The 23,117-nt window shown below is 39.4% G+C and overlaps 1 protein-coding gene across 1 annotated transcript; it reads left to right on the plus strand.

The window, feature by feature from the left end:
• The first annotated feature begins 9,550 nt into the window (after positions 1 to 9,550).
• WNT9B (Wnt family member 9B) lies at positions 9,551 to 18,166 on the plus strand. Its single transcript, XM_040436427.1, has 4 exons — positions 9,551 to 9,661; positions 14,972 to 15,228; positions 15,754 to 16,019; positions 16,676 to 18,166. The coding sequence occupies exons 1-4, from the start codon at positions 9,582 to 9,584 to the stop codon at positions 17,129 to 17,131; spliced, it is 1,059 nt and encodes a 352-aa protein (XP_040292361.1). The 5' UTR covers positions 9,551 to 9,581; the 3' UTR covers positions 17,132 to 18,166.
• Positions 18,167 to 23,117: the final 4,951 nt, after the last annotated feature.

Below are 23,117 nucleotides of genomic sequence, written 5' to 3' on the forward strand. Positions count from 1 at the left end.
GAAGTCTTTCGTTCCTCAGACACATTTCGTGATGCGCAAGTTTAACCGCTTTAGCAGAAATTATACCCTTTCCCCTCCTTTCCTCCCCCCTAATCCCTTGTCTAATGTCTTGTCTGTCTATATGTTACTGAAATCTTACATGTCCATTTAGATATGTCTCACTCATATTCTTCCATGAGCTAAGCTATGTGATAACGGGTGTATACCCAACACAATTCTGTGGACATTATGTTTAAATTGATAACATTTTTTGAATGTGCATTTGTCTCTATTTTGGTTGTACCGGAAAAATCTCAATAAAATTTAAATTTGAAAAAAAAAAGACCAAATTTACAAAAAAATTGAAAAAAATTGCAAATTTCCAAGTTTCAATTTCTCTACTTCTATAATACATAGCAATATTTTATTTTTTGGGGATGTTACAAGGCTTAGAAGTTTAGAAGCAAATCTTGAAATTTTTCAGAAATTTTTAAAAACCCAATTTTTAGGGACCAGTTCAGGTCTGAAGTCACTTTGCGAGGCTTACATAATAGAAACCACCCATAATAGAAACCACCCAAAAATGACCCCATTCTATAAACTACAACCCTCAATGTATTCAAAACTGATTTTACAAACTTTTTTAACCCTTTAGGTGTTCCACAAGAATTAATGGAAAATAGAGATACAATTTCAAAATTTCACTTCACAGATTTTCCATATTTAATTTTTTTTTCCAGTTACAAAGCAAGGGTTAACAGCCAAACCAAACTCAATATTTATGGCCCTGATTCTGTAGTTTACAGAAACACCCCATATGTGGTCGTAAACTACTGTACGGGCACACGGCAGGGCGCAGAAGGAAAGGAATGCCATGCGGTTTTTGGAAGGCAGATTTTGCTGGACTGTTTTTTTTTACACCATGTCCCATTTGAAGCCCCCCTGATGCACCCCTAGAGTAGAAACTCCATAAAAATGACCCCATCTAAGAAACTACACCCCTCAAAGTATTCAAAACAGATTTTACAAACGTCGTTAACCCTTTAGGTGTTCCACAAGAGTTATTGGCAAATGGAGATGAAATTTCAGAATTTAAATTTTTGGGAAAATTTTTCATTTTAATCCATTTTTCCCAGTAACAAAGCAAGGGTTAACAGCCAAACAAAACTCAATATTTATGGCCCTAATTCTGTAGTTTACAGAAACACCCCATATGTGGTCTTAAACTACTGTACGGGCACACGGTAGGGCGTAGAGGGAAAGGAGCGCCGTGTGGTTTTTGGAAGGCAGATTTTGCTGGACTGGTTTATTTACACCATGTCCCATTTGAAGCCCCCCTGATGCACCCCTAGAGTAAAAACTCCATAAAATTGACCCCATCTAAGAAACTATACCCCTCAATGTATTCAAAACTGATTTTACAAACTTTGTTAACCCTTTAGGTGTTCCCCAAGAGTTATTGGCAAATGGAGATGAAATCTAAGAATTAAAACATTTTGGAAAGTTTTCCATTTTAATAAATTTTTTCCAGTAACAAAGCAAGGGTTAACAGCCAAACAAAACTCAATATTTATTGCCCTGATTCTGTAGTTTACAGAAACACCCCATATGTGGTCGTAAACAGCTGTACGGGCACACGGCAGGGCACAGAAGGAAAGGAATGCCATACGGTTTTTGGAAGGCAGATTTTGCTGGACTGTTTTTTTTGACACCATGTCCATTTGAAGCCCCCCTGATGCACCCCTAGAGTAGAAACTCCAAAAAAGTGGCCCCATTTTAGAAACTACGGGATAGGGTGGCAGTATTGTTGGTACTAGTTTAGGGTACATATGATTTTTGGTTGCTCTATATTACACCTTTTGTAAAGGCAAGATAACAAGAAATAGCTGTTTTGGCACCGTTTTTATTTTTTGTTATTTACAACATTCATCTGACAGGTTAGATCATGTGATATTTTATAGACCAGGTTGTCACGGATGCGGCGATACCTAATATGTATACTTTTTTTATTTATGTAAGTTTTACACAATGATTACTTTTTTAAAGCAAAAAAAAATCATGTTTTTGTGTTTCCATATACTTCTGTATTGGAATGCATTGGCTGTATGAGTAATACTGTGTGTATTACTCATACAGCTTCCGGCCTGTGAGATCCAGGGGGCTGGATCTCACAGGCTCTTCACCGGAAGGCAGCGCGATGCCTCAGGAAGGCATCGCGCTGCCTTCCATGCCATCGGGTCCCCCCCACATCCCCATGAGGACCCGATGGCACCACCGCCGCCGCACCAGGTAAAAGCCGCAAACCGCAGGTCTGAATTGACCTGCGGTTTGCAGCGATCGCCGACATAGGGGGTCACGGGACCCCCCTGCGCATTTAGCCGAGGTGCCTGCTCAATGATTTGAGCAGGCACCAGGTTCCGATCACCGCCCGCCGGTGATCGGAACTATACATGACGTACCGGTACGTCATGGGTCCTTAAGGACTCAGGAACCATGCCGTACCGGTACGTCATGGGTCCCTAAGGGGTTAAGGACCAGGCCATTTTTTGCAAATCTGACCAGTGTCACTTTATGTGTGAATAACTTTAAAACGCTTTTACTTATCCAGGCCATTCTGAGAGTGTTTTTTCGTCACATATTGTACTTCATGACACTAGTAAAATGGAGTAAAAAAAAATCATTTTTATTTATAAAAAAATACCAAATTTACCCAAAATTTGGAAAAATTTGCAAATTTCCAAGTTTCAATTTCTCTGCTTCTATATTACATAGTAATACCTCCAAAAATAGTTATTACTTTACATTCCCCATATGTCTACTTCATGTTAGGATCATTTTCGGAATGACATTTTATTTTTTGGGGATGTTACAATGCTTAGAAGTTTAGAAGCAAATTTTTCAGAAATTTTCAAAAACCCACTTTTTAAGGACCAGTTCAGGTCTGAAGTCACTTTGTGAGGCTTACATAATAGAAACCACCCAAAAATGGAAACTACACCCCTCAAGGTATTGAAAACTGATTTTATAAACGTCGTTAACCCTTTAGGTGTTCCACAAGAGTTAAAGGGCTTCTGTCAGCCCACTAAACCGTTTTTTTTTTTTTTTGTTTAATAATAATCCCTAACCTGCGATCTCTGCATACATAAGTAAAATAATAATTTTCGTTCAGTAGAATTTGATAAAACGCTATTTTTATAATATGTAAATTACCTTGCTACCAGCAAGTAGGGCGGCTACTTGCTGGTAGCAGCCGCATCCTCCGAACCTAATGACGCCCCCTCCGCATTGTGATTGACAGGGCCAGGGAACGGAATCGTTCTCTGCTGGCCCTGCCTGTTTTCATTCAATATCTGGCTCCATCCTCAATGCGCCTGCGCCGATGACGTCAATTTTAATAATTTTTTTCCAGTAACAAAGCAAGGGATAACAGCCAAACAAAACTCAATATTTATTGCCCTGATTCTGTAGTTTGCAGAAACACCCCATATGTGACCGTAAACTACTGTACGGGCACACGGTAGGGCGTAGATGGAAAGAAGCGCCGTGTTGTTTTTGGAAGGCAGATTTTGCTGGACTGGTTTATTTACACCATGTCCCATTTGAAGCCCCCTGATGCACCCCTAGAGTAGAAACTCCATAAAAGTGACCCCATTTTGGAAACTACGGGATAAGGTTGCAGTTTTCTTGGGACTATTTTTAGGGTACATATAATTTTTGGTTGCTCTATATAAAATTTTTGTGAGGCAAGGTTACCAAACATAGAAATTCTGAAATTTCATCTCCATTTGTCATAAACTGTTGAGGAACACCTAAAGGGTTAATAAAGTTTGTAAAATCAGTTTTAAAATACCTTGAGGGGTGTAGTTTCTTAGATGGGGTCACTTTTATGGAGTTTCTACTCTAGGGGTGCATCAGGGGTTCTTCAAATGAGACATGGTGCCAAAAAAAAAGGCCATCAAAATCTGCCTTCCAGAAACCATACGGCATTCCTTTCCTTCTGCGCCCTGCCGTTTGGTCATACAGCAGTTTACGACCACATATGGGGTGTTTCTGTAAACTGCAGAATCAGGGTAATAAATATTAAGTTTTGTTTGGCTGTTAACCCTTGCTTTGTTACTGGAAATAACGGATTAAAAAGGAAAATTTGCCCAAAAAATTGCCATTTTGGCACCGTTTTTATTTTATTTTTTTGACCGTGTTCATCTGAGGGGTTAGGTAATGGGGTATTTTTATAGAGCAGATTCTTACGGAAGCGGCGATACCTAAAACATTTTAGTATCTCCCTAGTGTAAGAGTCAGTTTTTTTTTTTGCCGATTATCTTAGGTAGGGGCTCATTTTTTGCAGGATGAGAGGATGGTTTTATTGGCACTATTTTGGGGGGCATATGACTTTTTGATCGCTTGCTATTACACTATTTGTGATGTAAGGTGACAAAAAAATACTTTTTTGCACCGTTTTTATTACATTTTTTGACTGTGTTCATCTGATGGGTTAGGTCATGGGGTATTTTTATAGAGCAGATTCTTACGGATGCGGCGATACCTAATATGTCTACTTTTCCTAAATTTATGGTGCAGATCGCCGATACGGGGGAGTCACAGGACCCTCCCGCGCATTGTCCCAGGGTGCCTGCTGATTGATTTCAGCAGGCACCCAGTACGTCATGTGTCCTTAAGTACCGGGACATCATGACATACCGGTACGTCCTGTGTCCCCAACAGGTTAAAGAATTTTTGTCTTGCACTGCTGAACATAAGTATTTGAACACCTGAGAAACAGCAAGAATTCTGGCTCTCAAAGACCTGTTACTGTGCCTTTAAAAAAAATCCACCTCTACTGCACTCATTAATCTCACTTAGTAGCACCTGTCTGAGCTCTTTAAAAACACCTGTCCACCCCACAGTCAGTCAGACACCAACTACTACCATGGGCAAGACCAAAGAGCTGTCAAAAGACACCAGAGACGACTGTCAGTCTCTCTCGGACTAGGGCTCTATGCAAGATCTCACCTCCTGGAGTATCACTGATGATAAGAGAGGTGGTGAATCAGCCCAGAACTACAAGGCAGGAGCTGGTCAATGACATGAAGAGAGGTGGGATCACAGTTTCAAAGGTCACTGTCGGTAGAACACTACGCCGTCATGGTTTCAAATCATGCATTGCAAGGAAGGCTCCCCTACTCAAGTCATCACATGTCCAGGCCCGTCTGAAGTTTGCCAATGAACATCTGGATGATCCAGAGGAAGCACAGGAGAAAGTTATGTGCTCAGATGAGGCCAAAGTAGAGTTTTTTGGTCTAAACTTCACTCATCGTGTTTGGAGGAAAAAAAAGGATGAGTTACATCCCAGGAACACCATCCCTATTGTGAAGCATGGGTGTGCTTTTCTGCGAAGGGGACAGGACGACTGCACTGTATTAAGAGAGGATGAATGGGGCCATTTATTGTGAGATTTTGAGCAACAACCTCCTTCCTTCCGTCAGAGCATTGAAGATGGGTCGTGGCTGGGTCTTTCAACATGACAACGACCCAAAGCACACAGCCAGGATAACCAAGGAGTGGCTCCGTAAGAAGCATATCAAGTGTCAGGAGTGGCCTAGCCAGTCTCCAGACCTAAATCGAATAGAACATCTTTGAAGGGAGATGAAACTCTGTGTTGCTCAGTGACAGCCCCGAACCCTGACAGATCTAGAGGAGATCTGTGTGGAGGAGTGGGCCAAAATCCCTGTTGTAGTGTGTGCAAACCTGGTCAAGAACTACAGGTAACGTTTGACCCCTGTAATTGCAAACAAAGGCTTCTGTACCAAATATTAACACTGATTTTCTCAGGTGTTCAAATACTTATGTTCAGCAGTGCAAGGCAAATAAATTCTTTAAAAATCATACAATGTGATTTCCTGAATTTATTTTTTAAATTCTGTCTCTCAGAGTGGGAATGCAGCTACATTGTGAATTTCAGACACCTCCATGATTTCTAAGTGGGAAACCTTGCAAAATTGCAGGGTGTTCAAATACTTCTGTTCTTAACTGTATATTGCCCCCCTGTAGTAGTAAAGTCCACCATAATGCACCATAGTGACCCCAAAAGTAATAATTCCCACCTATAGTGCCCCCAGTAATACCATTGCCCCCTATAGTGCTACCGGTAATAATAAAGCGTACTACTGTGGCTACCAGTAGTAATAAAGCCTCTCATTGTAATATTAAAACCCCTATAGTGTGCTTCAGTAGTAAATATGCCCCTTTATAGTGCCCCCAATAGCACTAATGCCCCCTAAAGTGCCCCTGTTTATAATAAAGCCCCCATAGTATGCCTCAGAAGTAATAATGCCCACTATTTGCCCCACCCAGCAGTAAAAAATGCCCCCATAAAGTGCCCCGTAAGGAAGAAGTGTCCTTAAAGTACCACAAGTAGTACCAGGGGTGCATCTAGCCTTTCTGCTGCCTGAGTCAAGAACTTAAATGACGCCCCTCCCCATGCATTCTCAACCTAATCCCTTCCCTCCAACCCTACTGTTAAAGGCATACTTAGAAAACATTACATATAGCGCTCTAAAACATATAGGTTAATATAGCACAACATATATCTTACATCCAGTGACGTCTCCTCTGATGTAGATGTTCCCTTTTCTTATCTTCTCCATTCAGACCAGACCACCATGAGGATTTCTTTCAGTGTTCTCTTGTCTCTGCAGAGTTTGGCACACAGACATCTTAGTTTCCTACTTTTCCATCCTCCTCCCCACCCTCTGAACACTCCATCCTGCAACCCCTAATACTATGCCAACTGTGCTCCTCAATACTTTACTGCCGAAAAAGTCTCCCTAAAAATACTAGTACCACAGAGATAGTGCCCCATCAATAAATATTGGCACATAGCTCCCTAAAAAAAATAACAGTGCCCAACAAATACTGCACCTGACACTTATAGTGCTGTACTCCAAAAATATCAGTGCTAAGCTGATACTGTGCCAGGGCGCTCCCTACTGTAACAGTCCTCAAATAGTAAATGCCAGAGTGCACTATGTGGTAACAGTGCCCCAATAGTAATAATGTCCAGTCCCCTAGTAGTAATAATTCCCCCAATAATGTGTGCTTGTACAAAAAATACCCCCTTACAATGTGTGACAGTACCAAAATGCTCCCTTATAATGTGTGCGAGTACAAAAAATACTTCTTATATGTGCCAGTATAAAACATGCTCCCTTATAACATGTGCCAGTGCAGAAAAATTACCCCCTTTTAGTTCCCCTAGTCGAACGATGTCCCCATAGAGGCCCCCTAATAATGTGTTCCAGTACAAAAATGCCCCTTTTTAGCACCCCTAATGTCCCCATATGGTTTCCCCCAGTTAAAAAAATAATGACCCCCCTTCATTGTGGCCCAACAGCATGCTGCCAAATAAAAAAAACTAAAATACTTACCTCTATTCTGCTGTCAGCAATGTGGTGCAGGACACAGACCTCTTCTAGTCTGTTCCCTGCGCTGTATGCAGCACGGCTCAGGCAGCGAGAAGATGATGATGATGACAACACAGCCTCTAATAGACTGCAGGCACTAGAACTAAATCCTATTAGAATGAACACTAAGGCAGGGAGACATTGCTCCCTTGCCCGTCGCAGCATTGAACTATATCACTGTCCTGAGAACAGCGATACAGTTGAATATGCAGAGATGAACACTTCCACAATGAAAGCACTCATTGCCCAAGGCCTTTCTGATGCCCCTCACCTCACCTCATTGCTAGTGTACCACTGAGTAGTACTAATGTCCCCATAATGCCCCCTTGTAATAATAAAGACCCCTTTGGAGTGGCATAAGGTGCCAAGGAAAAATAAACTCAAATACCTCACTCTGGTTCCATGCTACTGTCTACGATGTGCCACCTGTGCTGTCCTCTGATAAGCCGAGTGCCTGTTCCTAGGAGAGTGAATGGCGGGGCAGTATGGTTGAATTTGGAGAGACTCTAGCAACCAGAAATAAAACATTGCTTGATGTCCCATGTACCCTCTAACCCTATGAACTCTGACGTACATGCAGGTTGAGAAGCAGAGACATAGATAGATTTAGATAGCATGATAGACAGATGCTCAGTGCTTAGATCTAGGTGTATGCTAAACATTACAAGGTGTAACATGCAATGAGTACAATTACATTAGGATGTGTGTGAATGTTGCAACCTCCTGTTAGTTCAGGGGCAGTGAAGAAAAAATGCACATATGAGTTCGGACTATGGAGATAGCAATATATAATTTATGATTTGGGCCCAAATCAAATTATGTCTCTCATTTAGGGATATATCCCCACTCTGTGCATTGGAACTGCATATATAAGGTGAAAACTGTTCACCCTCCTTCCACCCTCTCCTCACCACACTGTGGAGGGTTTATTATAATTCAAAGCAAGCTAATAATCAGCACGACCACCTGATAGTTTTAAATGTGTGTGGGGTTATGGTTTATAAAAGACCATGTTTTAAATTGATCCAATAAAGTTTATACCTTTTATTTCTAAAAAGTAGTAGCCCTACAGGGATTTTCGGTTTTGTGACCGGTTGTATATAGACAGATTAGACAACATATTTATTATATAAATACATAGATTAGACAGCATAGTTGATATATATAATAGATAATATTAGATAGATAGATAAATAGATAGGATAACATAATAGATAACATAGTAGATAGAATAGATATTAGATAGATATTAGATAAAATTGTTATAAATTAGAATAGTTATGAGAAAATAGATACATAGATTAGATATATAGATAAGTGGATACTAGATAGATAAATATTAGATAGATGATGGATAAAAATTAGAGAGACGCATAGATAGATAAATATTAGACAGATGGATAGATAGATATTAGACAGATAGATAGATATTAGGTAGATAGATCAATATATAGATATTAGAGGGATAGATAGATAAATATTAGACAGATAGACGGATGAATAGATAGATACTAGATAGATATTAGATATATAGATACTAGATAGATATTAGATATATAGATACTAGATAGATAGATAGATAGATAGATAGATAGATAACTATTAGACAGATGGATGGATAGATATTAGATAGATAAATAATATACAGATATATAATAGACAGATAGATAGATATTAGACAGATAGATAAATAATAGATACTTGATAGATAGATAGATATTAGATAGATGGATACACAGATGGTAGATAGATATTAGATAGATGGATACATAGATATTAGATAGATGGATACATAGATGGTAGATAGATATTAGATAGATGGATACATAGATGGTAGATAGATATTAGATAGATGGATACATAGATGGTAGATAGATATTAGAAGGATAGAGTACAGGGTGAAGCTTCATTCATTGTGACACTACAAGACAATTCCTGTCACCCACAGCCTGATGTGCACTACAAATCCCACCTCCTCTCTACACACCTTGAATGTTTATCCAACCAGAGTAAGGGTGTGTCGGATGTCAGCCAATCAGCAACAAGGTGTGCCCTGTCCCTTTAAACTGGTCAGGAGTGAGCAGCGGCCAGTGATCAGAGCAGCAGGAGGAGAGAGATGAGGAGCAGAGCCCAGTGTGCACCATGCCAGCCGGCCTCCACCTGTTCCTGGCCGCCCTGCCTCTGCTCACCCTTCTAGGACAGCCTGTGGACTCCTATTTTGGGTGAGAAACCACTTATTACCTTGTTCTGTCGCCATCCAATACTCTGAAGCTGCACACAGAAGATGTAGTTTTGTTCTCCTGTATTACCTGTAACAGACTGCGTGTACGTTTGGCTGGAGGTGACTTTCTTTAGAGAGGAGTACTATATGTAAGTGCATAGATATAATGCAGATCTCTTCAGTTTCTTACATTGATAGCCTGCAAACATCTGGGGGTAACTACCAGTCCCAGTATTCCCTGTGTGAGTATTACATACACTTCTGAGGAAACTACACATGCTAGTATTCCCTTTGCAGTTATTATGTATACCTGTGGGAAAGGTACAGCTCTCAGGTTTCCCATGTAATAATTTCCTAAACCTCTGGTGGGGAACTACAAGTCCAAGCATCTCCATTCTGGTTATACAGGTCTGAATAGTTTGCATATCTCTGGAGCAGTGGTCTGTCCCAGCATGCTGGAAGTTGTAGTTTTGCAATAGCTGGTGAGCCACAGGTTAAAGACCAGTGCTGCAGAAGAATTAAATGTAGCAGTATGCCAAGTATAGGCGTTTTACATACATCAAAGGCTAATAATATTAGTATTTTGAAAACCTCTGTGGGGACTACAAGTCCTATAATTTCCTGCCTAGTTATTATGCACTGCCCTGGCTGCAATTTCTGGAACTCACTGGTGATCATTACTGTCCCCTATGTATCCTATCTGCCATAATTCATCCATGTTATTACCGTGATCAGACTGGAGATTATTACATTATTACAAATTTTTCACAGGGCAGAGATTATCTGCAAAGCTTTCATCTCCATCAGCTTTACACATGAAAATAGTTTTATTGAAGAAAAAAGTATTCAGTATATCCTATAAATCTGTGTGTGTATATATATAATTTTCTCTAAAATTATAATCTTCATATATAATTATATAATAATTAATAGGTATGTACTCTCTTCCTCTCCCTCTTTCTCTCTCTCTCTCTCTCTCTATATATATATATATATATATATATATATATATATACACACAAACATATATCTTTTTTATATATATATATATATATAGTGTGTGTGTGTATATATATATATATATATATATATATACACACAGATGAGTATATATTCCTATCTATGAATGTATTAATAATCATAATACCTTTGCATACCTGATCAGTTTGTATTACACTTGGCTTCATAGGTTGTTATTTACTAAAAGGAAATTAACATACTTTTTGTTTTACTTATTTTTTTTAATGAAATGTACACATTTAGATTATTAAAGCAAACATTATTCCAAGCCATATAAAAATATTGTAAATACATTTTGCATGTGTGTATATATATTTTTTTTTTTCAATTTAAGGGTTAAGGCAACCCGATAAATGCATATTTTTCATTTTCTTTTCTCACACTTCTATCCCAGAGATTTCCCTTTCCTGTTTTCTCAGAGTCGTTTTTTTTCCTCCCTGTGTAGAACATCTCTCTCTCTCTCTCTTTTCGATGATTCACACAGAGCTTGGAGACCTTGAATTGAAGATTTTTTATTTTTCCCAAAAAATATTTACATTCATAAGATCACATAATATGGGTAATAGCAGGTGATGGGAAAGCGGGCAGATACGGTCGTCCTCCAGCTGTACACCATGTGTGTGTTTGTGAATGTGAAATAATAATAAAAACATTTACTGAACTTTTAATAGCTGTAACATAAAAACTCTATGAGGGTTCAGTTACTAGATGTGGTGGAAGTAAGTTCTCCTCTCGATCTTTCCGGTCATAGTAAGGGAATAATGGGGAGCTTTAGAGATTAAGATTTAAAAAAAAAGTACATAACGAAATATAAGAAATTAAAAAGGGGTTAATTAGTTTATAAATGTAAGTTACAAAAGACTTTTCATGTCTAAAAAAAAATCTCTGAAATAGATGATGGGTAGTGAAGTTCATTGCCATGTTATTTTTGAGACTTTTGTGATAAATTTGATGAAATTTCTGTGAAGGAAAATCTGTTCCACACATCTGAATGACAAACCCTATTCACATGTATGGAATTGTTACTGCTGTGTATGAATATACCTTTATAATGTCAAAGGTCTATTTTGTTTAGAATATAAATTGTTTGCTTTTCTACTGCCAGGGTAGATAAATATCTAATATCATAAAAAAAAGCCTGAATACTATGTTTCCAGGAAAGTTTTGAATGAAAAATCATACATAAAATAAAAAGGAAAAAAAGGGCTTATTCACATCTGAGTCAGAGGCTTTGTTGGGGGCCTTTTTTCTCTGCTAAGAGTACTTTCACACTTGCGTTTTTCTTTTCCGGCGCTGAGTTCCATCCTAGGGGCTCTATACCGGAAAAGAACTGATCAGTTTTATCCTAATGCATTCTGAATGGAGAGCAATCCGTTCAGGATGCATCAGGATGTCTTCAGTTCAATCTTTTTGACTTTTCAGGACGGAGATAATACGGTTTTATCTCTGGACAAAAAAACGTAACACTTGCCTGAATGCATTTTTTCCCATAGTAATGTATTAGTGCATTCAAATCGCCGCATTGACGGATCCGGTATTCCTTTAAAAATGTGAAAAAAATAAATACCGGATCCGTTTTGCCGGATGACATCGGAAAAACAGATCCAGTATTGCAATGCATTTTTCTGACTGATCGGGCATTTTTCTGACTGATCAAGATCCTGATAAGTCTGAAAAATGCCTGATCAGTCAGAAAAAATGACATGCGTTTGCATGTCAGGCAGTTCAGGCAACGGAACTGCCTGCCGGAATCAAACAATGCAAGTGTGAAAGTACCCTTAAAGAGATGACTCCTAGAACTGAGCAGAACAACAGAAATAACTGTAAATAGGGACTAAATTGATAAATGTGTGTATATGTATATATATATATATATATATATATATATATATATACTTTGAATATAAAAAAGATAGTGTATGTAAATCTAAACAGGGTTTATGGTTACCAAATTATTAATGTTATAAATAAAAATATCTAGAATATAGAGAATTAGAGATGTATTGCAACTTGAACATCACAATAATGCAACAACATACAGTAGAGCAGCAGCAGAGTTTTGCTAAGGCCTCATGCACACAACAGTATTTTTTCACGGTCCGCAAAACGGTGTTCCGTTGTTCCGTGATCCTTGTCTGTTTTTTTTTTCGTGTGTCTTCCTTGATTTTTGGAGGATCACCAGACATGAAAAGTGAAAAAAAAATCTAAGTCAAGTTTGCCTTGAAAATGATAGGAAAAAAACGGACACGGATCACGGACGCGGATGACAATCTTGTGTGCCTCAGTGTTTTTTCACGGACCTATTGACTTGAATGGGTCCGCGAACCGTTGTCCGTCAAAAAAATAGGACAGGTCATATTTTTTTGACGGACTGGAAACACGGATCACGGACGCGGATAACAAACGGTGCATTTTCCGAGTTTTCAACTGACCCATTGAAAGTCAATGGGTCCGCAGAAAATCATGGAAAACGGAACAACGGACACGGATGCACACAACGGTCGTGTGCATGAGGCCTAAGACTTAGATTTTTGTTTGAAAAAAGTAAAAATATTGCTATAGTATAATACCACATGTGAATTGACTAGAGCTTTATGTCGAATACATTTTGGTGGATTATTATAATCATGCATAGATTAAAAAAAGCACACATTTTTGGGTTCCTTTTAAGAAATCACCTCTTTGGGCACTGTTTCTGAAGGTGCAGGCGCCTTAATCTCATACAATCACATATATTTTATATTTAGCAGCAAAAGAAACAAATTCTTGATTGCCAGTTGCTGGATTAAAAGAATTTGACTGCATTTTAAAATGATAACAGGAGATAATACATGAAGACGGAGTAGGTATGCAGCAAACAATCAGTATTTTCAAGCAGGTGGAGTAGAAAATGAAACAAGAAAATGCTACCATAGTAAATGATATAATCCAGCCACTTCACAGCCACAAAAGTTCAGAAAAGCATAAAATACTAATGGATTGTCTGCTCATTATGCATAATGTGTTTGAAGCCACCTCTACATAGGCCTCTTTAACACAAGCGTATTGAAATCCATCAGTATTCTGGCTCTGGATTATGCTTGGATATTGTCACTAGAATTTCACCAGGATTTCATCAGGATTTACAATATTCTTTACTCCCTGCACTTTTGATGCACTCCCATAGACTGTAATGTGCTGTGAATTTCAAATACTGATGGGAATTATATGGCCATGTGAAGAGCTCTATTGATTAACATTACCAGCGGACTCCGGTGCATAAAATCCGGGCCATATACTGATTGAAAATACGCTCAAGTGAAAGAGGCCATAGTATGATAAAACAGCCAACCCAAACTGTCCAAAGTGCTAGCTGGTATTGAAGTGACAATCCAAGATCAAGAGGCTCATTATTAACTAAGATGGAGCTAGAAGTCAATCACAACCCAGCATAGATCCTACAGTGATATGCTTCATCTACCCTATCATATCATATCAATTTATTGGCTTTTCTAGATCTGATCATATATGGGAAGATATCTCCCAAAAATGATGGTCTTCTTGTCCTTGGACCTGGGCAAAAGACCAGATTCCACTGGATCTACAGTGGTGTCTACTCCTCCCTTTTATATGAGTATATAGAAGATTCTGTTAACCTTATATCATACTTATAGATTCAAGTAATCAGAAAATCTATGAGGGTCATCATTTCTGCAGATACGATATACGTTTCATGCATACATCCGTATTTAGAAGTCAACCACAACCCAGCATGGAGCCTACAGTGATCTGCTTCATCTACCCTATATACAAAAATGTCTAGATATCAACTTATTGGCTTTTCTAGATCTGATCATATATGGGAAGATCTCTCTCCAAAAATGATGGTCTTCAGGTAATCAGAAAATCTATAAGGGTCATCATTTCTGCAGATATGATATAGGCTTTATGCACACGTCCATATTTAGGTCTGCAAACAAAAGATACACTAAATACAGATACTTTCTGTGTGCATTCCACATTTTTCTCACTCCCATCAATAGAATGGACTTGTTTCCAGTACAGACAAGAATAGGACATGTTGTATAATTTCCAGAACAGCCACACAGTTCTGAAAAATTATGAATGTGTGCATGGCCCCATAGAATTTAATAGGTCAGTGTGCTATCCGCAAAAAAATGTGCACGGATGAAGAACATGATTATGTGAATGATGCTATACTCAAAAGTATACCAATGGAGAATACTGGCCATGTGTGATACTAAACTATAGCCATCAAAACATAACCTTTTGTTTTTGGGACTCTCCACAGGCTAACTAGCAAGGAGTCACTCTCACACTACACTTCACCCTCATCTGTAATTGGCAGCAACCACAATCGACCCCACCTCAAACAGTGTGATCTGCTGCCCCTTACACGGAGGCAGAAGAGATTGTGTCGAAAAGAACCAGGTTTGGCAGAAGCACTGAAGGAAGCAGTTCGTTTGGGTATTGTGGAATGCCAATACCAACTGCGCAGTGAACGCTGGAACTGCAGTCTACAAGGCAGGGGGAGCCTCTTAAAAAGAGGTAAGGAATTGATATATTCTTGTGACAAACCATACATCAGGAGAACCAAAGAAAAGTTCAGCTAGCCTATGTAGCTTCATCCAGACTGCTAGGTGCACGGAAAACCCAGAGAGGAGCAGGTGAACATGCAAGATAAAGCGATCCAGCACTCAAGTGTCTTGATAAAATCCACAGGCTTTATTGAAGAGATAAAACAATACCATGTAGCACAACAGCACATATCTGTCCTACACGTTTTGAACCTTGCAGTTCTTAATCATGGCTCGGTTCTTATCAATACAGTTGAGTGGTGGATACTTCAGGAGAAGTTGCAATCCATGTCAGTTTGGAGGTAGTGGCAGAGTTTAGGCCACATAGGAGAGTTGGTTTCATATACATGCATATGAAAATGCATAAAATAATAGAAATGTCTATTCTAATGTTCCTTTTTGTGCTAGGACTTCAGCATGACAATTGAAATTTCAGGAACATAGCTTGCACATATAATGACTAGCCACATAGATAATCATATGCACTCTTTTCCAGGATTTAAAGAGACAGCCTTACTATATGCAGTGTCTTCTGCTGCTTTAACTCATTCGCTAGCTAAGGCTTGCAGTGGAGGTAAAATGGAACGTTGCACATGTGATGATTCTCCAGGGCTAGAGAGCCAGAGAGCATGGCAGTGGGGGGTCTGTGGAGATAATCTACGTCATAGCACTCGCTTTCTTCAGAACTTCTTGGGCCAAAGAAAAGGAGGAAGAGACATGAGAGCCAAGGTGGATCTGCACAACACCAATGCTGGAATAAAGGTGAGAAGCTCCTAAAGAGGCCATGTTAGATGATGCATACAATTTAACCTACAGTACATGTAAACTTGGCAGGATACACAGTAAACCACTGTAAACTAGTAGAACAAAGCTCCTGTCATCATTCATGCTTACACCATACACATCTGGACATCAAAAGCATCAGAGACAAGAAAGCAAAATTTGGTTGAGTCTCAGTAAAGAAGACTTATATTGAGATAATCTGAAAAAGCAAACAAGCACACAAACAATTACAAATGTGCATGTTCTCGATTTAGCAGCTACTATTTTGTCCCTCTAGCCAATTACTAGATATAAGGATTCAAAGAACATCAAAGGAGAATTCTTCATCCCCTAAGGCCTTGTAGTAAGCATAATTCCTCATTATGTTTGAATCACCGTTTTATATGCACTAAAACTTGCTTTCGCGGCTGCTGCTTGGCATTGACTGCTGCTGCTTAGTATTCTGGTAATCAGTCCTTCAACTTCTCGGTTATTCCTTCCCTACATTTAGGTAGAGTAGTTGTAAAGAGCTGCACTACAGAATGATGTCAAACATACACTGGAACACATGGATACCCCTAGGTCAGACATATTTATACACTAACAACAATTCTATAACCTTGACAGTTAATGTCTTATATTTTTCTCATCTTCAGGCTGTAAAGAGTGGGCTAAAGACAACATGTAAATGCCATGGAGTATCCGGTTCCTGTGCTGTTCGCACCTGTTGGAAACAACTCTCCCCTTTCCACGAAACAGGAGCTTTGCTCAAAGCAAAGTACGACAACGCGGTGAAAGTTCTGGGAGCCACTAATGAGGCAGTGGGAGGTCATGAGTCTTTAGGACACTCCTTTGGCCGTTCTCCACGATCCACTGATCTAGTCTACTTAGAGGATTCTCCCAGTTTCTGTCGTGCCAGTCGCTTTTCACCTGGTACTGCCGGGAGAGTGTGTTCTCGGGAGACCACCTGTGACAGTCTGTGCTGTGGAAGAGGGTACAACACGCAGAGTCGTATGGTCACCTTTTCCTGCCACTGCCAAGTGCATTGGTGTTGCCACGTGGAGTGTCAGAAGTGTGTACAGCAACAAGACACCTATACCTGCAAACAGTGACATTAAAGTGGAGGAGAGAAGAGAGACCACAGACTTGAAAGAGGTGGTTCGCCTCTTATCTTCCATCTGACTAGACTGCTATTACATGTGCCCTCCTCTAATTTTTGGACGGATGGACCTTGTTGGAAGGTGTTTAGGCATCAAATACTTTCTGTTGCATTGACTCCATTGATACTATGGTTGGTGGGTCACAGATCAAGCCATGGTATATTATAGCTTTTTGCATGTCCCACAGGATCAATAACCACTATCTGATGAATACACCAATAGATTACTGATGTATTGTAGTAGAAGCACACTGCATGGACAATGTTCTGAGAAAACTGTTATTGTTAGTAAATCTGCCTACAGTACCTTTCCCTATTGGTGGGCTAACTACTGATGCTGAAGATTGTAGTGGATGAAAATTGAACTGTGTAGCAAATTATCATATAATAGTAACGTGCAAGAGACAGATCTATCATGTGTGAGATGTCTATAAAGGGTTGAAGTGGTGGATGCCAAGTGTGCCCATTATATACCCCCCCATAAGTAACAGTTCAGGGGAATCCATATTGTTTTTTCAAACTCACAGAATTGGTCAAGTAGAAGGTGTCTTCTGAGGGACTCCCTGCATCAGCTGAGGGAGCTGTATAGCAGGTGCTCTTAGTTTTTACCTCTTCAAGCCTTTATGGGCATCTGTATTTCAAGGGGTTATCCCATCTGGACAACCACTTTTTAGAACAAAGGCACTCAGTGATCAACTGATCACCACAGTCTAGTTTTTCTAGTCCTTGGTAATCAGCTATTAGCGTTGTGTGGACATGGTACCGTTCAAATAAATGGGCAACCATGTCATATATGGTGGTAAGTCTATTACAGTAGGCATAGGCTACTTTGCACAGGCTTTCCAATGTGGTTTATAAAGGGGAGTACTGAAAAATAGCTGCTTACTTACAAGATGGAAATCCGGGTAGTGGCATACCTTCAATGGAGGCAAACCATGCAACTGCTACTTGATATGGGGCGGGGGACCTGGTGGTAAAGTCCTTCTTCTCTTTTTTTTATGTAAAAACACTGCATTATCAAACACCCATCAGTAGGGAGAGCTCAGTGCTTCTAATTGAGTCCGTTGTAACTGCATAAATTCCTATACACTGAGCTCCACCTAGTGGTGGCTGCACAAAGCCATCTTTGTAAGCAGCGATTTATCAATGTATTTCGGCTAGTTGTCTGGTGGGAATACACTGAGAAATATGCTGCTCAGAATGAGAACCATATTTATGAAGCTCCTGTTTCACTTTTTCTGACATAAAAGTCAGATAAAGTGGATGAAGCCAGGTGTGACGTTTTACTACAATTTATTTAAATTAAAATCTTATGCCTAATTTGAAAAAAAGAAAACTCTGGGGCATTGCACTTTTCATTCTGCATTGTCTGGGAGTGATTGACACTCATATAATGGGAAGCTGGGTGGGGCAGGGGGGTCCAAACTAACTTTTATTATGGGGACCTATGAGATCTGTGTCGGCCCCCTACATCAGGGTAATGAATTTACAGCGAAAAATGAATCCTGTGCTCTACAAACATGCCACCACAAACACAGCCCCGCTATGGGAGAACCAATAATTCTACTTATCATTAATATATGGTAAAATAATATGTAAAAATCTATTTAAATATTTGCCTTTTTTACCTTGACAATTCTTCATGCATATCTGTAGTTAGGACTCAATAACGAGCACTGGGCCTTAACCTATTGAATTCACATTACAAAGTACAAGGCCCATACTTTCTACCTCGTGTGTACAAATCTACAACTATTTAAGTTATTTAAATCTGCAGTATTCACACTGCTTGAAGCCGCTTCCTGTCTGCTTTATAAAATTGTATATAGGTATTGGTTTTTCATTCAGTATTTATATTTTTTCCACTATGTACATAGGAGACGCTGCACTTCTGTTTATATATTGCTCCAATATAAACTAATTTTTTTTTTGTAAATGACTGTGTATTTTTTATTGTTCCATAAATAATAATGTGCATGAAAATATTGTCCAGCATTTCCCTAATGACCACAAAATAATAAAAAAATATATATAAAAAAATTCTAATCCATTGCACAGTACATTAAAAGATAAAACCTCTTCTATACATTTCATTGAAGATTTTTGTCTCCACATGAGAACAATATAAAGTGAATGGGAGCAGTGCTGCAGTTATCAGTTTCATCCACTACATAATGGAAGGATGGGCTGCAGGGTGTTCATCTGATACTAAAGGCCTATCCTGAGGATAGCTCATTAATATTAAAATCCTGGACAACCCCTTTAAGTTACATTTCCTGTGATTGGGAAGCAGCTTGCTGCAGCAGAAATCAAAGAAATCAAAAGAATACTAAGCCTCATCCCCTTTAAGCATTCTAGTCTAAGATGGACAGGTCCAGGACTTGTTTCTATGCCATAATCCTAAATGTTTGTTTGAGGACCTAGCTCAGATTCTTGCCTAACAATCAGATGTGTATCCTTTCGGTTTTTACGTAATCAAAACCACATTCATTTTCAACATTTGTGATGATTCCCAGTTCAAGACCCAACCAATGTTTTATTGATATGATGAAAAGTTCATAATACAAACTTCCTCAAATTTCTCTGTAGATATCTAAAATCTGGATCAGTCTCACAAGCATACAGCATAGTAGTCCTTGCTTGACATTTAAAAATGAGGTCATGCACAACACATTTAGTTGACACGTTAAAGTCAGCATCAGCTGTCATTCAGTTCATTAGAACAGTAAGAGGTCTGGTTATTGCAGCCATAATACAGCACAGATTGTATACATATATATGTTTTCTATTGGATTCTCACTTTACTCTCCATTTACTAGTTGCCTACGTATCTGAGATGAATAATATTCTAGCTGACTCAACAAATGTCTTCATATTTGAGCTAGCAGGCTAAAGGGTCATCAAGAACAGGAAGGTCCAGTCCATCAACAGCTAGAGATGCTATATACATGCTTCTCATAAATATTGGATCCTGGTGAGCTGATATGTTCCAACACTTGCAGGGTGCAGTGGAAACATTAACGCTTATTGTGAAACCGGCTGTTTTTAGTAGACTGCTTCATTTATAAGTCTCATAGCTAAAGCAAACCATCGAGTCTCACTTGATGGCATGTAGCTACAACTATACCTACATGGTGAACATTACAGTGAACTGCTTCATTCCCTATGTACCATTGTTGGACTTGGGTTCCTTGCCCACCAGAGAAATTATTCTCAGGGACTAACCCTCATATCATCAATAAAGTCTAATGGGTTTTATTTCAAAGAAATAGACTCTAGTGATTGGCTCAAAATATTATTTTTTTTTCTTCTGGACCTTTGGGGCCCACTATCAGAGTCTTGAGCCCACCAGAAGATCAATGTCATCTTTCCTCTACCTTAGACTTCAGTCAGATATCTCTTTCCTAGACAAATTATTTGTAAGGGTACAGTTGCCGGTAGCATAGAAACTGCAGAAGTGCATGTGGAATTTCACAGCATTTAGAGTAGCAGTGAAGTGAATGAGATTTAAAAAAAATCTCATCATCATGCTGTGGACAGTTTCCACAGCAATGTCCTCCTATAACTTGACATGCAGCATGGCCGTTAAATCCACAACATGTCAATTTATGTTTTTAAAATTCAAAGTGTGAAATCTGTGGCAAATCCACATTGAAAAATGGAATAATGATTTTTACGTATGCTATTATTTACCCTGAGTAAAAAAGTAGCATTAGCTTTCAGGCTGCAACCTACATACCTCAATTCGTTTTCAAACTCCTTATAGTTTTCTAACCGTTCTTAGTTTCAGATTTTTCTCATGCAGGTCGTGTTTCTCCCAGTAATACATGCTGGATCTGTGCTACTGCCTTCCCCCTGTAAACTACTGTACTTTGTATACGCTTTCCTACCTATCTACAGCCTGTGTGAGCTGCCCTCTTTGGATTCTTTCCCCACTCTCCACTCTTCGATCTGCTGTCCACCAGAGCCCATTACAGTCAATGGGGCAGGTGGGCATTGAAGTAACATCCAGCTATGCCGGATCCAGAGAGCTCTGGTAGGAGAGCTACCACATATGTGAAAGAAGCCTTACACTCTCCAGATGAAACATGGTAGGACATTTTTAATAAAGATTAATTTTGCATTTAGGAAGCAAATGAACAGTAAAAACATTTTGGGTAATGGTGTCCATAGCCTTTAAGTTTTGTGTTCACAGCTCTTATGTATCCCTATGGGTACAGAGTAGAAAAAAATTCTGTCATCTTACTTTGAGTTATCAATGTAGTCTATTAGGGGGAAAAAGAGTTGTGATGTCATGATGCTGTTATTATGACCTCAGTCAGTCAGGGTTCTAAAATCCCCGGTGGCCAGTGTCACATTCAGGGTTGTAAGTCCTGTAACATCTAGAGGAATGATTCATGTTTAGCTCGTGCTCTACACATCCATCATCATGTAAGTTTTCTTTGGTTTCTCTTCAGATGAGTTTACAGGACATCCTATTACTGGATTCTGCTAGTGAATCATGAAGGTAATAAGATATATAAATAAGAAGTCACAGTTTTATATTAATAGTTAATTCATTGTATAACTCAAGTTCATAATACTCCTTGGCCCTGATTTATCATACCTTCACTCCAGAATTCTGGAGTCAAAAAGTCGCAAAATAGGGGTTTTATGACTTTTTTACACTCGCCTATGCAAAATTTAAGCGCTTGCGTAAAAATCTGTGACTTTTTACACTCACTTGCGCAATATTTTGTGAATGTTTGCATTTTTAATTTTAGCTATGTTAATGAGTTTTACTCAAGATTTATCATTGCAACTTTAAAAAAAAGTTGCAATCTCACTCCATGGGGAGGGTGGAGTAGGAAAACTGGAGTAGCTTCTCTAGACAGAAGTGTTTGGTTTAAAGACAAGCCAAATTTATCAAACAACCTGTGACATTTGATAAATGTGGCCAGGGGCGTAACTAGAAGTGCCTGGGCCCCACAGCAAATTTTTGTATGGGCCCCCCCCAGCCCCCCGCCCAATTTTTTATATACTATTTTTACCCCCACCTGTCCTTTTTATTTTTGATAAAAATCTTTTTTATTTATATGCAAATTACCTTCCTAACGTACCCAAAGGGCTGTTCCTCCGGCCGTTTGTGCCCAGCTGCGTCCATTATCGCCAAGCCCAGCGCCGTCCCGCTATTAATTATTCACTGCTGTCTTCGTCTTTTTTTTTTTCTAAGTGTGCTGTAGTCTCGTGCATGCGCCGATATTACTCACGTGCGGGCCCGCGCGGTGTCCTGGCAGCAGCCTCAAGTAATGTAATTGCACATGTTCCAGAAAGCGGAGAAAGCTGGCGCATGCGTGATTACACTACTTGAGGCTGCTGCCAGGACACCGCATGGGCCCGGACGTGAGTAACATCAGCGCATGCGTGAGACTACGGCGCACTTAGAAAAAAAAAAAAGACGAGGACAGCAGTGAATAATTAACAGCGGGGCAGTGGTGGGCTTGGCGATAATGGGCGCGGCTGGGCACAAACGGCCGGAGGGACAACCTCTTGGGCACGTTAGGAAGGTAATTTGCATATAAATAAAAAAGATTAAACTTGACTGACACGCTGTCGAGCGCCGGGCCCGAAGCAGCCGCTTCCCCTGCTTCCCGGGTAGTTACGCCACTGAATGTGGCACAAAGTACTCTAACGCAGACTCAAGCAAAACTGACGTCAAATATTGTCCTCATGATAAATTCCCCCCCCTTGTGTATCAATTCCTCGCTTTCCTCATTACATCTGCCTCCTGAAGCTGGAAACATTAATGTTTGCATCCAGAGGTGAAATGCCACACCTTGAACATATTGCATGGCTCATTATACAGGGAGTTCTCATACACTTAAAGGGGTTTTCCGAGATTTTTTAACTGATAACTGTGTGACACAGTTCGCTTCACAACACCCACAAGTATCTGGATG

The sequence above is a fragment of the Bufo bufo genome, chromosome 6, assembly GCF_905171765.1.
Source record: "Bufo bufo chromosome 6, aBufBuf1.1, whole genome shotgun sequence".
Classification (NCBI taxonomy): Eukaryota; Metazoa; Chordata; class Amphibia; order Anura; family Bufonidae; genus Bufo; species Bufo bufo.